The sequence below is a fragment of the Pipra filicauda genome, unplaced genomic scaffold (genome assembly GCF_003945595.2).
Source record: "Pipra filicauda isolate LSUMZ 115617 unplaced genomic scaffold, ASM394559v2 scaffold176_size3548034_pilon, whole genome shotgun sequence".
Lineage (NCBI taxonomy): Eukaryota > Metazoa > Chordata > Aves > Passeriformes > Pipridae > Pipra > Pipra filicauda.
The window spans coordinates 3,123,701-3,138,122 of NW_024104283.1; the positions used below are offsets into that span (position 1 = coordinate 3,123,701).

At 39.8% G+C, this 14,422-nt stretch overlaps 1 protein-coding gene across 2 annotated transcripts in view; it reads right to left on the reverse strand.

The window, feature by feature from the left end:
* Positions 1 to 14,422, reverse strand: part of REV3L (REV3 like, DNA directed polymerase zeta catalytic subunit) — a 125,466-nt gene that overhangs the window by 4,796 nt on the left and 106,248 nt on the right. For both annotated transcript variants that reach the window (XM_027742119.2, XM_039379828.1), the window contains exons 23-30: positions 9,951 to 10,195; positions 8,846 to 8,954; positions 7,797 to 8,003; positions 7,056 to 7,165; positions 5,898 to 6,012; positions 2,780 to 2,917; positions 1,681 to 1,871; positions 365 to 611 (exon numbers count right to left, since the gene is read on the reverse strand). In XM_027742119.2, the coding sequence (XP_027597920.2) occupies positions 365 to 611; positions 1,681 to 1,871; positions 2,780 to 2,917; positions 5,898 to 6,012; positions 7,056 to 7,165; positions 7,797 to 8,003; positions 8,846 to 8,954; positions 9,951 to 10,195 (1,362 nt within the window). The remainder of the gene's footprint in view (positions 1 to 364; positions 612 to 1,680; positions 1,872 to 2,779; positions 2,918 to 5,897; positions 6,013 to 7,055; positions 7,166 to 7,796; positions 8,004 to 8,845; positions 8,955 to 9,950; positions 10,196 to 14,422) is intronic.

Below are 14,422 nucleotides of genomic sequence, written 5' to 3' on the forward strand. Positions count from 1 at the left end.
GAGGAAGAATCGTCAGAATGTTTTGGAAAATAGGATTTCCAACATCTGTTTGCTAAACAGATGCATATACACATACTACTAAAAATATACAGCACAGCAAAACATTCTCACGAACTATGGAAGGGGTCAGAAAACAGAATATGACTGTGTGACCAACCCTGCACAGAACAGCTGGCTGAAAAAATTGAAGTGAAAAAACCACACAGAAGATCTAAGAATCAGGACTGCATGTTTGAGCATCAAACACTGCTTTGTAAAATACTCTCTGCTGTTGCCTCATATAAACCTCATTCCATTACAAGTCACAATGAAGCCAAACCCTGTACAGATGCACTGCACTTGTTAACTGTTTGAAAACATTTACCCGTGGCAACTCATGGTACCAGCTGAAGACGTCTATGCCGATAAGTGAGAACACCCTGGCCAGTGGGGGCAGGATCTGTTTGGTGATATAGTACGTGGCGTTCAGCCTCAGGTTGGGATCCTGCAGGACTTCGATGGGCCGCCTCACCAGCTGTATCAGGGGCAGGCCGGGCATGCCGTACACAATGACGTAGGGCACTCGCTCCCCAACCCGTGGTTCAGAGCGACGGTCATAGGCAAGCATTCTCCTGTTTAAAAAATAGTCTTTGTAATGCATCCAGAGGCAAATTCATAGTTAATCCATTTGGTTATAAGCTTCCCCATCTGATTATATCAGTTGCTCTCCAGATGACTGGAACTAACATCTATTATGAAGTACAGGACCAAATTGTTTCATTTTTAATTTATCTTGTGATCAGACCTGAATTTTAGAACTTGGAACATGTGCCCTAAAAACACATTCTGTTTCATGTCACTTGGATTTGCATGCAGGTTGCTTTTTAGCTACCTCTTCCTTAAAGAAATATTTTAATAAAGAGCAGCCATGGAATTAAAAAGAGCTCAAGTAGAATTTGCTTTCTGGTCAAATTGTCCTTTGCTTTCTGAGATTGCTTGCTCAGTAGATTGATACCTGCTTCAAATTGAATTGTCCTTTGCTCAGAAAGCAAAGGACAATTCAGTTTGGACTTGGATTTTATTTTACTAAAAAAGTATAGCTTAATTGGAAGACCTTTTGTATTAAGCAAGGTGGCAAAATGTGCCAACTCACACTATCTATTTCTAATAAACATTATCAGTGGAATGAAATATTAACTTTAAGTAAAGTACTTTTTTAAAAATGAAAAATTATGCCTGGTAATGTATTTCACAGCACTGGGAGACATCATTATTACAATTTTTATCATATCTAATATCTGTGAGTGATAGGTGGAGAGTCAAGCCCCTATGCAAAACCCAAAACATAAGTAACAGGAGTGAACACACTGTTACAACATCCGGACAAACATGTTACTCTCAAACATGTGTGGCTGCTTCCAGGACTACGAAATGGCTTTCTAGGACCATCTCATGCCTGATCTCTTTTCACACACAGAAGGAAGCCAGGGACAACTGCTGCAACAGTATCTGAAGGAGAGATCTTACTGCTACCCACAATTTGACAGTATAAAGGTCAAGAGAACAAATATCAATGATCTACTCATAATGTGTCAGTACAAAGATCAAGATAAAAAATACCTATGATCTCCTCCTCATAACTTGTCAGCACAAAGGTCGAGATAAAAAATATCGATGATTAGCACTTCTTAATCTCATTACCTGGTGATTTCTAGGGCAGGTACACAGGCTCCAGGTCTGTAAGCTGAGCTCCCTCTGTACTCTTTTGCAAAGATAAAGTCTTGCATGCTGGCTTTTCCTTCCAGTAGCTTCATGCATTGATTCTGAACATACTGTTTGATCTGACTTATGTCCCGTGTTTCAAATAGCAGCTTGATAGAACACTCAAGTATCTTTTTAAATAAATGAGAAAGGTGAGAAAACCATGTATGTTTAACTAAAAACAATTAATTCCAATTTATTCAGTAAATTATAAGGAAATATGAATACACTGCTCAGAAAAAGTACCAGTGGTGAACTAGAATGTTAATATGACAATAGGTTACAATCACTTCCACTCAAAGACATTCGTAAACACACTACTCGACAACTTTTTCCTCAGTTCGACATATCTTTCATGACATCATCCATACTCCAGCACTAAGACTGCTTCAACAATTCCAGAGGTCTTCCAGAGTATGAGAGAGGTTTTTCCCTGTCATCTAAAACATTTTGCCATGACTTTCTGACCACCTCAGCAAACAAAAGAATAAGGATTAAAAAAGAAAAAAAAGAAAAAAAAAAGAGAAGGGAAAAGGAGCAGTAAGTCCTCCTACTTGGTTACCTTTCTTACTGTCATAAAATTGTTTTAATTTGGCTAACAACAAGAGCCATTTCTTTACAGCCTCCCAATATATAGTTTAAAATATACAGGTAAGAAAGCTTATTTTAAATGAATTCTTAACAAGCCTAGATTTATGTAAGTGAGCTATTCAGCAGACGTATCAGTGTGTCTCACTCATCTGGGAGTTAATACTTACTTTCCATTAAAGTGAACTGGATCAAGAATGGTCTTTTAAAGAACTTACATGGGCCAAGGGCTTTTTATGGGGTCTTTAGGGATGAAATATAAGATTTAAAATGCAAGTCCTTGTAATGCTGTGAAAGATCTTCAATTTATCTTTCAAATGGCTCATACTAGAAAAACAGATGAAGTCTCAGACAACTCAAAAGGACTAGGAACTCTGAGCAAAGAACAAATATAAAATGAAATAACAGAATACTATAATTTCGCTCAGGAAGAAATCTACGAATATTTTACCTTGGAAACAGCAGGACAGGAGTCCCTTCGGACTGTCTCTATGCCTTTTGCATCAAATACTGGGTCCTTCTGGTCCAATGTTTCATACATGTAACCCACGTACCTCTTTTTAGTTTGCAGGACACATGGCAAGTACACCTGAAATGTTTAGAAAGAAGATAGCCCAATCTGGCATGTGTTGAGAATATAAGGTGGTTTTGAACATAGATGGTTTCCTAAGGAATACTTTACTTTGTTGCCATTGTTGTGTTTTGGTTTTTTTGTTAAATCATTGAAACTGATAAACTAGAACAAAGGACTGTTAAAGGATGGCTGACGAAGTTGGGATTCTGTGGAGTTCCATTCTTAAATCACTTTCTACTTCATCTAGCTGAAGCTCAAATGAAAATTGACAGTATAAATTGTTGCAAGTACCCTTAATTTTTGGATTGTACCTGTCACCATTTCTAATGTAACTCCATTATCTTTCTTTCTTATAAAGGCAACTTCATTTTAAACATCAGAGAAGAAAATGTTCCCAGGAAAAGTAGTGCTTAGAATTTTCTGTTTTCAAACTTTATCTAATTAGGAAGTGCCAAAAATCAGCTAGTATCTCCATCTGGGAAAGTATGCTTTCTTAATGTCTATGCTTGGAGGAATGGTTTTCTCATGAATGGATATTTAGGGTAATGTCTCTTTTGTTTGTTTTCTCCAACCTATTATTTCATTCTTGATTGTGTCAGTATTCCTTGACCAGTTTTAAATGAATGAATGGAGAATGAATGGAGAATGATTTCTTCACAGTGTTATTAGGATAACACCACATCTTCCTGGCTCTTGTGGAAGAGGGAGCAGTGAATTTAGATTGCCTCAGGCTGAAGAGGGTCCTGCATATAGGTATCCTATCTTCCTGAACAGATGCTCCGGCTTTGAGGCATTTTCCTGTTCCTATGCAAGGAAGCTACTGTATAAAGTGTACTCAGTATTTTGACCCACAGGTGAAGAAGAGCACTTAAAAGCGAAGCACTCAGATATCTTCTCAAGTGGATCCTTGCACCTAGTGAATTATTTTCTGGCCAATTAATCCTTCAGCTTAATGACACAGAAATGCCTCAAAGTGGAAAGGGTCCCTGTACATCACTCAGTGAGCAAAAGTTGCTGTGCCTTCTACAGGAATCCTGACTTTTCTTGCTAATATTTTTCTACTGTATTTTCCATGGAAAATGGCAATTTGCTTACAGATTCTGACTGAACTCGTTGAGTCAGGTATGTACTTTGAAAATATCCGGATCGCTAGAACTAATGCTAACTCACGTGAACACCCTGCTAAGGATTTTACAATTATAAACTTTCGGCAAAATTAGTAACACATTGCCTTGCTCTTCTACAAAAGACTTGTCATCAGTATTTCTTCCAGAAGCCTACTGAATGGATTTTTATGATTTTTCATTTTATAGGTATATGTATGTATCACATGGACATACCCTGAAGTGTGCTAAGGCTGACTAAAGAATAAATATCAGGCTTGTAATTAATGCACTGGCATCAGGGATGGTGAACATTTTCTCTACTAAGTCGCACAAGTTGGTTTGAATGTAGGTATGTAACAGAGAATGACAGAATATGCTGAGTTGGAGAGGACCTACAAGGATCACCGAGTCCAACTCTTAGTCCTGCACAGGACCATCCACAAGACTTACACCATGTGCCTGAGAGTATCATCCAAACGCTTCTTGAACTCAGACTTGGTGCTGTGACCACTTTTCTGGGGAGCCTGTTCCAGCACCCAGCACCCTCTGGGTGAGGAACCTTTCTCTAATATCCAACCTAAACTTCCCCTGACACAACTTCAGGCCATTCTCTTGGGTCCTGTCACTGGTCACCACAGAGAAGAAATCAGTGCCTGCCCCTCCTCTTCCCCTCATGAGGAAGTTGCAGACTGCAATGAGGTCTCCTCTCAGTCTCCTCTTCTCCAGGTTGAACAGACATGTGCCCTCAGCAGCTCCTCATACAGCTTCCCCTCAGGGCCCTTCACCATCTTCGTTGCCCTCTTTTGAATGCTCTCTAACAGCTTAATATCTTTTTTACATTGTGGTGCCCAAAACTGCACACAGGACTCAAGATGAGGCCACACCAGTGCAGAGCAGAGCGGGACAATCCCCTCCCTCGACCAGCTGGCAATGCTTAGCCTGATGCCCCCAGGACACAGTTGACCTTTCTGACTGCCAGGACACTGCTGACTCATATTCAACTTGCCATCAAACAGGATCCCAGGTCCCTTTCTGTGGCACTGCTCTCCAGCATCTCATTCCCCAGTCTGTACAAACATCCAAGACTGCCCCATCCCAAGTGCAGAACCCAGCACTTTCCCTTGTTGAACTTCATATGGTTGATGATTGCCCAGTCCTCTAATTTGTCGAGGTCTCTCTGAAGGGCCTCCCTGCCTTCAAGGGAGTCAACAGCTCCTCAGAGTTTTGTATCATCTGCGAACTTGTTTAGTATCCCTTCCAGTCCTGCATCCAAGTCATTCGTGAAGATGTTGAAGAGCACAGGGCCTAAGATGGAGCCCTGTGGAACCCCACTAGTGACAGGTCACCAGTCTCATGTTACCCCATTCACTATCATCCTCTGTGCTCAACCCATGAGCCAATTGCTCACCCACCACATGATGTGTTTATCCAGCTGTGTGCTGGACATTTTGTCCAGAAGGATCCTGGGAGAGATCTTGAAAGCTTTGCTGAAATCCAAAAAGTTTATATCAACTGGCTTCCCTTGTCAACTAGGGGTGTTACCTTGTCATATAAGGTAATCAGTAATGCCAAACCCAGGGAGATGCTTCCCAAAACTGATGAGACAGGAATTTCAAACTGTCTGATGCTGCCAGCACAACAGGCCACCATGCATCCTGATGTGAAAGTAGGAATATTTCTTTTTGTTGTTGATACTGCAGTGCTCCTCTGACAAGGTCCCTGAGGCATTAAGGGGCTTGCAATACATACCCAGAGAAACACCACAGCACATGACTGTTGTATATCCTTATCCTACATTAGGGTCCAGAAAGATCTTTTATCTTCTTTTTTTTTTTTTTAATAACAGTGTTTTCACTCAACATACTCAAAGTAAAGTATTTTCCTTTTACCTTTTCAAACTTCAGTTTAACAGGTTTGGGGTTTGTTGCTGTTACAGCTTCAGCAATTTCTTGACCAATCTTAAAAGACTGCTCCTTCGTGGCTCCTTTCAAGAGTACAAACATGCTACAAGAAATCAGACATAGGAAATAAGTGCAAATCTGCTCAACTTGGTTCCTGAAAATTATAAACTATAGTTTCTGGGGTAGCAAGGCAGGGATTTTGTTATCAATTGCATTCCCTTCCTTCAGCTAGAAAAGTGAAAAATCTGAGAAACTTCAGCGTTCAGTATGAAATGAGGAGTGCCAAAGGCCTGACGAAGCTGTGACTAGCTGCTGAGGCAGGCAACACAACCGTTCTCAGGGACTGCAAAACTTGAGTTCACAGGAGAGAACTGTAAAGAACTCTGGGTACGCCACTTTTGCTGTCCATGAGCAGCAATAGGATTTTACTTCCTTTCTCCAACAATTTTTTTAAGTGAAACTGCTATGAATGCAGTATCTTTGAAATTTCAAGTCTTTTATCAAATCGAGCTGAAATCAGTCATTGGAGTCACAAGTTGTTACAGAAGGACAGTCAGACAAGCTTTGTTTCCCAATGGCTGAAAAATTATCTGAGTGTAGAACAGAGATAGGTATGCCTAGAGCATGGCTATTATTTAGATGAAAGATTGACTGAGAAAGGGGAGATATTTATATGATGTATTTCAGGCAGCCTAATAATATCTTTGCATGCTCTGGTGGCTGCTTCTGAATTGTATCCACTTTTGAAGCTTAAAATAGTGCCTTCCTCAAGAGGTAATGCCTACTATGTTATAAATACTCTATTTTCTAAAATAAAAGCAACATCAGAAATGGGCACAAAACCAGTAATTTGGTAAATTAGATTTATACTAATTCACAACTGAAATAATATTATTTCCCCCCCTCTTTCTGTTCCACATAATTTTCAAATGAAAGGAAACCTTCAAAGTTCTAAGAGTCCTAACAAACTTGAGGAAACTGGATATTATTTACTTTGCATATTCTGCAAGACAGTAAGCAACATCCAAAGAGGGTCCACGTACTCTTTTCAGCATCATACGTTCCCCTTTTTGAGACAAAAGAAAAATCTATCTACAAAGAATTACTATGATTTTAAAACATTATAAGAAGCAGACCATTAATTACCTGTCTGTATCACCATACACAACGTGAGCACCCCATTTTTTTGTATCATTCACCAATTTAATGGCACGCTCCAATGTTTCTCTGGCTTTGTGGACAATGCTATCTCCAATCTGCAAAGTTAAAGACAGATTGAAAGCTTTATTCTGCTGTTAAACCAAACACTAGCTCATGGTAAACACAGCCTAACTGTCTTTGATCTGTTTATGAAAATTACTATATTGAGACAATATATTTTATTTTATGGTTTAAATGCATATAAGAAATAAAAAGCTTGCTTAAATTACCCTAAAATAACAAGAATTGAAGGAATAATGACAAAAAACATTAAGAATTAAAAGAAAGAAAAATTTGGTTTAAACTTCTTCAGACATATTGAAAGTGTAAGGAGCAAGACATGACTGCTTTGGACCACTTTCTCTAGGTTTTGGATTCTGCTGATTCCTCTGAAAACTATGAAATAGCTACAATGTTTTATTTTATTTCCACTATTAGAACTGTAATCCAATCCACCTTTGGAGATAGTTCTATAGAAATGCCAACTTCAAATGCTCTTTATGGGAAGAAGAAAAATAAGACATTTCTTTCCAAAAGGTCACAAATAAATCCTAAGTTGCTGATTTGCAGTATTACAAATAAAACCAGTTTTTTTTAGTTTAAGTATGTTTCAAAAAATTATAATACTATGTTATCTGACTAGTGCCTTTCCCACATTTTTTATGTGTTTTTATTTGTAAGCCTTACCTCAGTGCACGGCATTCTTCCAGAAAAATTAGCAGCAGTATAACCAAATGTAAAATTAGCAATATATTTAAGACCCAACTGACGAGCTTCAAGCATTCGAGTCACAGCCTTGTCATGCTTATAAGCCTTCATTGACTGTTTGACCATTATCCTAGTCTTCAAGATTTCTTCCAGCATCCTTGGCAGCACACCCTTTCTTACTGAAGGCTGCCATAAAGGGAACAAAGAAAAAAATTATGTTTAAAAGCGTAACCTAAACAGGTAGGAGTAAAATCAAAACCCTGAACTGTTAGTTAACCTCTGTCAGGAAGACAAAGTAATTAGTAAGATGCCCTAGCCACCAACAGCTTGGCTTTTCCCACAAATATTACAAGGAATCTAGAATATAGGCAAAGCTCTTAAGGGCAGAGTAAACAACTTTTTGTTATTTGTTTTCATCAGCCCTGCTAATGCAATGTTCAGATAATCTTATTAAATAAAATGAGACTTCAATACTGTTAATTCTCAAAATATTAAATGTTGAAGGAATATTGTCTTTTAAAAATTCTGCAAATATTCTTTACTTAAAGTTTTTGTTTTCCATTAAATACATGTATGCTGGTGATTGGCTAACCATTTGTAGGAACTCCAGGCCATATCCATTACAAATCAGCCAGCAGAATACAAAATGAGAACAACAGTCAGGGAGTTTCATCTCCCAGTCCATGACTCTTTTTCTAGGAAAGCATTCTACAGGCAGGAGAGGAATGAAGAGTTACACACAGATAATTACTGCTTGATCCCCAAACCACACAAGTAAAATACAATTTAATTATAGATGAAATAAGCCTTCAGTAAAAAGGAAAACATAAAATGACATTTTACTTCCTGAACTGCCAGAAGTTCAACGCTTTGACAAATATCAAAGAACATTGCGAAATGGGAGATTGAACCTCCCTTTTCTGTCTGCTCTTAATGTAGCAAAATATAAACTACAATATCAATTTGACCTTAAGCTAGGCAGCCAACACGGAGTGAAAATGCCTGTCAAAGAGTACTAGTATAATTACCTTGACAAAAGCTACTCCACTGGGTGACACTGTGATATCATGCCTAATCTGGTAAAGTAAGTCAGGAGGTATTCTGAGAGATGTACAGCCAAATTTGAATGCATCATATCTAATAAAGAGAGAATTTATATAAGAAGACAAGTCATTCATTTACAGCCCAATCAAGCACAGCATCAGCTCACATTGAAATGCTGATAATGCCAGCAAGGATAGAATAAACTCAGGTATAAACAAACATAACATAATTTCATATTTTTTAGCCAAAGGCAAAAGGCTCTAGGAATAAAGTACTAATAAATGGCTAAATTCCAATGCATGCATAATTTATCAAGTCTCTTCTGTGTTAATGAATTATTTCCAAATTCTGAGTTGGTGGAGGCATGTATTCATACAGTAATGCCCTATGGAAACCATACATGTTTACCGAGTACCACATTCCACAAATTTTCTTCCTACAAACTCAGAATTTCAAATCAGAAACTTAAAAGCCTGATGGTGATGCCTAGCAATTACCGTATGCATCTTCCCATTCTTCAAAATACTGTTTTATAGAGGTAATTATAAAGAGCAATGAGATTTTTTTCCAATTAACAGAATAACTGTTAAGCTCAATAAAAGATGCTACACATCTATTCATGAGAATAACTCATTGTATCTTTTAATTTTAAATAGTTAAGATCAGAGTGAACTACAACTGTTAAAAGAACTACCATAATCTATTAAGGAGTAGTACTAGTCCAGTTTTGAAGATAGGTTGTGCATTTACATTACCTTATTTTGAAGCAATATTAAAAAACAGCATCACCACGATAATGAAAGAGGTGTATGTACACACACACACATACACATCGTTGTTTGTTGCTTTTTTTAACAGAACACAGTCTAATTCTATATTTAATTAAAAATACATATTGATGTGTATATGTATATATGTGCTTACGCACACATCCACATGGTATATTTTTATCATCCCTACTGTGTAACAGAAAATGATGCTATTCATACCTGCCCATTTTTTCCAAGAACAACCAAGGGTTCTCAGTATCTTAGAGAAGACATTAAAGTCTCTATGGAATAAAAGTTTGAGAAAAGAAGAATAACTTACTTTCCTAAGTTTTCAACGTGTCCCAGGCAGGTTGAAAAACAGTAGTTGTACGCTATCACAATGGAAGGATATAATGACTGGAAATCTAAGACAAGAACAGCATTGCTGTAGAAGCGGGATTCTGGTTCCATTATTAAGGGAACACATTGTGGGGCTTTCATTTGAGCTCGCTGTTGGACACTGGGTGTCACAGCAATGTAATTCATTGGCTTCGCAATACGCAGCATCACAGACTCCACACGATACTGCAAAATAGTTTGGATATTATATCAGTTTGGATATATATATTATTTGGATATATAATCATTATAATTTCAAAACACAGAACAAACACGTGTGCATTAAAACAGTGCAAATGCACACTTATATTTTCTAAATTTAAAGTACAGAAAAGTAGTTTTCCAAAATAAATAGCTCCTAATGTATATTTTAATGGATTGTTTTATCACCAGATCATCTTCAGGGTCCCTTCCAACCCTAAACATTCTATGATTCTATATTTTCTACCACATATAGTGACACTTTTCCATGTTTCCTCTTCATTTAGCCCTGATCACTGAAAGTAAAGTACTTCTTATTTTTATCTATGGAAAAAATAAACATCTAACAGGCTGCAACAACATATATGGATAGCCATGCTACAGTTGTTGAATAAGCATTTGCTAAACTGTACTTCTGTTAGAGTTGCACATTATTGAAGAAAACAAAGTATATACAGTTGATGACCATTTTCCATAGGACTCTGCACAGCAATTTTATTTCAATATTTGGGGAAACAAAAACAATGTGTGAGTCGTATAAGCTGATAATTGTGCCTCCATGCTTTTAACCATGAGAAGTAACTGGAATGTACTTGGCAATAAGAGAACCAAGGGAAGAATTTAAGTCAACTCATCTCAAAACTCTGCCATTTTGCACTGGGTAACATGCTTTCTCCCTGATGATACCACAAGTAGTACAGGAAGCATAAAATAACAAAGACCTTGTTGAAGACATGACAAAATGTCATATTTGGAACTAACAACATGAGTAAAAAAACAGCTCTATTTATTTATGTCTAATTCAATGCTTTAGTAAAGGCTTTACAAGCAGGTATTCACTGTATCCATTCACAATAAAAACCCAAAATAGCTGAAAAGTATACATGGGTGGCAAAGGACTGAAAATCACAAAATATAAAAGAACAATTCTATATAATGCTGTGCATTGTAAGCAACTAAATCACTACTTAAAGGCCCTCTGCCTGATGCACTACATATTCAATCATTGTACTGAATAGGTTAGATATAATTTCTTTAACCTTGATGTTATAAATGAACCTACAGAAACAACAGCTTTAACATGATCCAGCACCTTACAAACAGGTTGGAGTTTGAAAGTGTAGGTAGGCAGCAACATTAGCTGCTGCTGCTGCTGTGTACTAATAGCACACTAATTTGTGATCAGTGATGCGCTCGGATGTGTGACAAAGTGGCCAGGGAGTGGATCTGGCAAGAGATAGATTTTCGTTTTTTTTCCACCTCATTTTCATAGAATGATTGATTTAGTTTGGAAAAGACCTCTAAGATCATCAAGTCCAGCCATTAACCCAGCATTATCAAGAGCCACATCTACACATCACTTAAATACCTCCAGGGATGGTGACCCTGGGCAGCCTGTTCCAATGGCTGACCATTCTCTTGCGGAAGAAATTTTTTTAATATCCAATCCAAACCAGCCCTGGTATGAATTGAGGCTACTTCCTCTTGTCCTATCAGTTGTTACCTTGGAGAAGAGACAGATGCCCAACCTCCTTTTCAGGTAGTTGTAGAGAGCGATAAGGTCCCTCTTGAGTCTCCTTTTCTCCAGGCTGAATAATCCCAGCCACTCCTCACAAGATTTGTGTCCAGGTCCTTCACCAGCTCCGTTGCCCTTCTTTGGACCTGCTCCAGCACCTCAATGTCCTTCTTGTACTGATGGGTCCAGAACTGGACACAGTACTTCAAGTGCAGCCTCACCAGTGCCGAGTACAGGGGAAGAATCACTTCCCTGGTCCTGCTGGCCACACTATTGCTAACACAGGCCAGGAAGCCATTGGCCTTCTTGGCCACCTTAGCACACTGCTGGCTTATGTTCAGCCTCTGTCAACTAGCACCCCCAGGTCCTTTTCCTCTGGGCAGCTTTCCAGCCACTCTGTCCCCAGCTTGTAGCACTGCATGGGATTGTCTGGAGCCAAGGGCAGGACTCTCATGCAACTGGCCTCAGCCCATCAATCCAGCCTATCCAGATCCCTCTGTATAGCCTTCTTACCCTCAAGCAGATCAGTGTCTCACCCAACTTGGTGCCATCTGTGAACTTACTGAGGGTGCACTCAGTCCCTTTGTCCCTTTGATCATTGATAAAGATATTAAACTAGACAGGTCCCAATACTGAGCCCTGGGGAACTCCACTGGTAATCAGCCACCAGCTGGATGTGGCACCATTCACCATCACTCTCGGCGCCTGGCCAACCAGTCAGGTTTTTTCACAGTGGAGAGTACACCCATCCAAGCCATGAGCAGCCAGTTTCTCTAGGGGAATCCTGTGGACACAGTGTCAAAGGTTTAACTGAAGTCCAGATGGATAACATCCACTGCCTTTCCCTCGTCCATTAAGTGGGTCACCCTGTCGTAGAAGGAGATCAAGTTGGTCAAGCAGGACCTGCCTTTCCTAAACGCATGCTGGCTGGGCCTGATCCCCTGGTTGCTGTGCACATGCTGCGTGACAGCACTCAAGATGATCTGCTCCATGACTTTCCCAGGAACTGAGGTCAGGCTGACAGGTCTGTAGTTCCTTGGATCCTCCTTCCAGCCCTTCTTGTAGATGGGCATCAGATTTGCTAATTACCAGTCAACTGAGACCTCCAGATAAACTGAACTGTTGGTAAAGGACTGAAAGGGGTTTAGCGAGCATTTCCACCAGTTCCCTCAGTACCCTTGGATGGGATCCCATGTGGCACCATACAAGTGTGTGTCTAAGTGGTGTGGCACATCACCTGGCCACTTTCACCTGGAATCTGGGGGCTTCATTCTGCTCCCTGTCTTCCAGCTAAGGGGTCTGGGTACCCAGAGACCAACTGGTGTTGCTGTTAAAGACTGAGGTAAAGAAGGCACTAAGTACCTCAGCCTTATCCTCTTCCTTTGCCACTATATTTCCCCCCTGCATTCAATAAAGGATGGAGATTCTCCTTAACATTCCTTTTGTTGATGATGTATTTGTAAAAATATCTTTTGTTGTCTTTTATGGCAGTAACCAGATTAAGTTCTGGTTGGACTTCGGCTCTTCTAATTTTCCTCCTTCATAATAACTCACAACATCCTTGTAGTCCTCTCAAGTTGCCTGACCCTTCTTCTGAAGGTGATACACTCTCCCCTGTGTTCCAGCCAAAGGTCTCTGTTCATCCATGCTGGTCCTTCTCCCTCACTAGCTCGTCTTTCAGCACACGGGAACAGGCTGCTCCTGCGCCTTTACGATTTTCTTGTATATCCAGCTTTCCAAGACTCCTTTGCCCCTCAGGACTGCCTCCTGTGGGACTGTCTCAACCAGTCTCCTAAACCGGATGAAGTCTGCCCTCTGGAAGTCCAAGGTGGCAATTCTGCTGAACCCCCTCTCTACTTCTCCAAGAACCGCAAACTCTACCATTTTGTGATCTGTGTGCCCAAGATGGTCTCCAGTCATCACATCACTTACCTGTCCTTCTCTGTTCACAAACAACAGGTCCAACCTTCCCTAGCTGGCTCACTTACCAGCTGCATCAAAGTTCTCTTCTACACACACCAGGAACCTCCTGGATTGTTTCCTCTCTGCTGTGTTGTATTCCCAACAGACACTGGGTAAGTTGAAGTCTCCCATGATAACAAAGCCTAGAGATAATGAGACTTCTCCCAGCTACTTACAGAATATTTCATCTGCCTCTTCATTCTGGTTGAGTGGTCTATAACAGATCCCCTCCAGGACATCTGTCCTGTTGACCTTCTCACTGATTCTCACCCTCAAACACTCAACCCTATAATGATTGTCAACATCATTAAGCTGCAGACAATCGAAACACTCCCTTAACATACAGGGATACCTCTCCTTCCTTGCCTCTTCCTTCTGAAGAGCTTATAGCTGTCCATTGCAGCACTACAGTTGTGCGAGTCATGCCATCATGTTTTCATGATGGCAACAATGTAATAGTTTTCCTGCTGCACAATGGCTTCCAGCTCCTCCTGTTTGTTGCCCATGCTGTGTGCATTGCTGTACATGCAGTTCAGTCAGGTTATCGATCTCTTTTCCCCTCTTTTGGGGGTGGGGGGTGGGGGGAAAGCCCTAATCTCTACATGACCGTTCTCAGGCACATCTGTGGTTTCTAACACAGTAATAATCCTTTTGTCTTTGCTGCCACATAGATCTCCATCCCCTACCTCCACTGAGACAGCAGACTGAAAGACTTTGCTAGGACACGGTTTCTC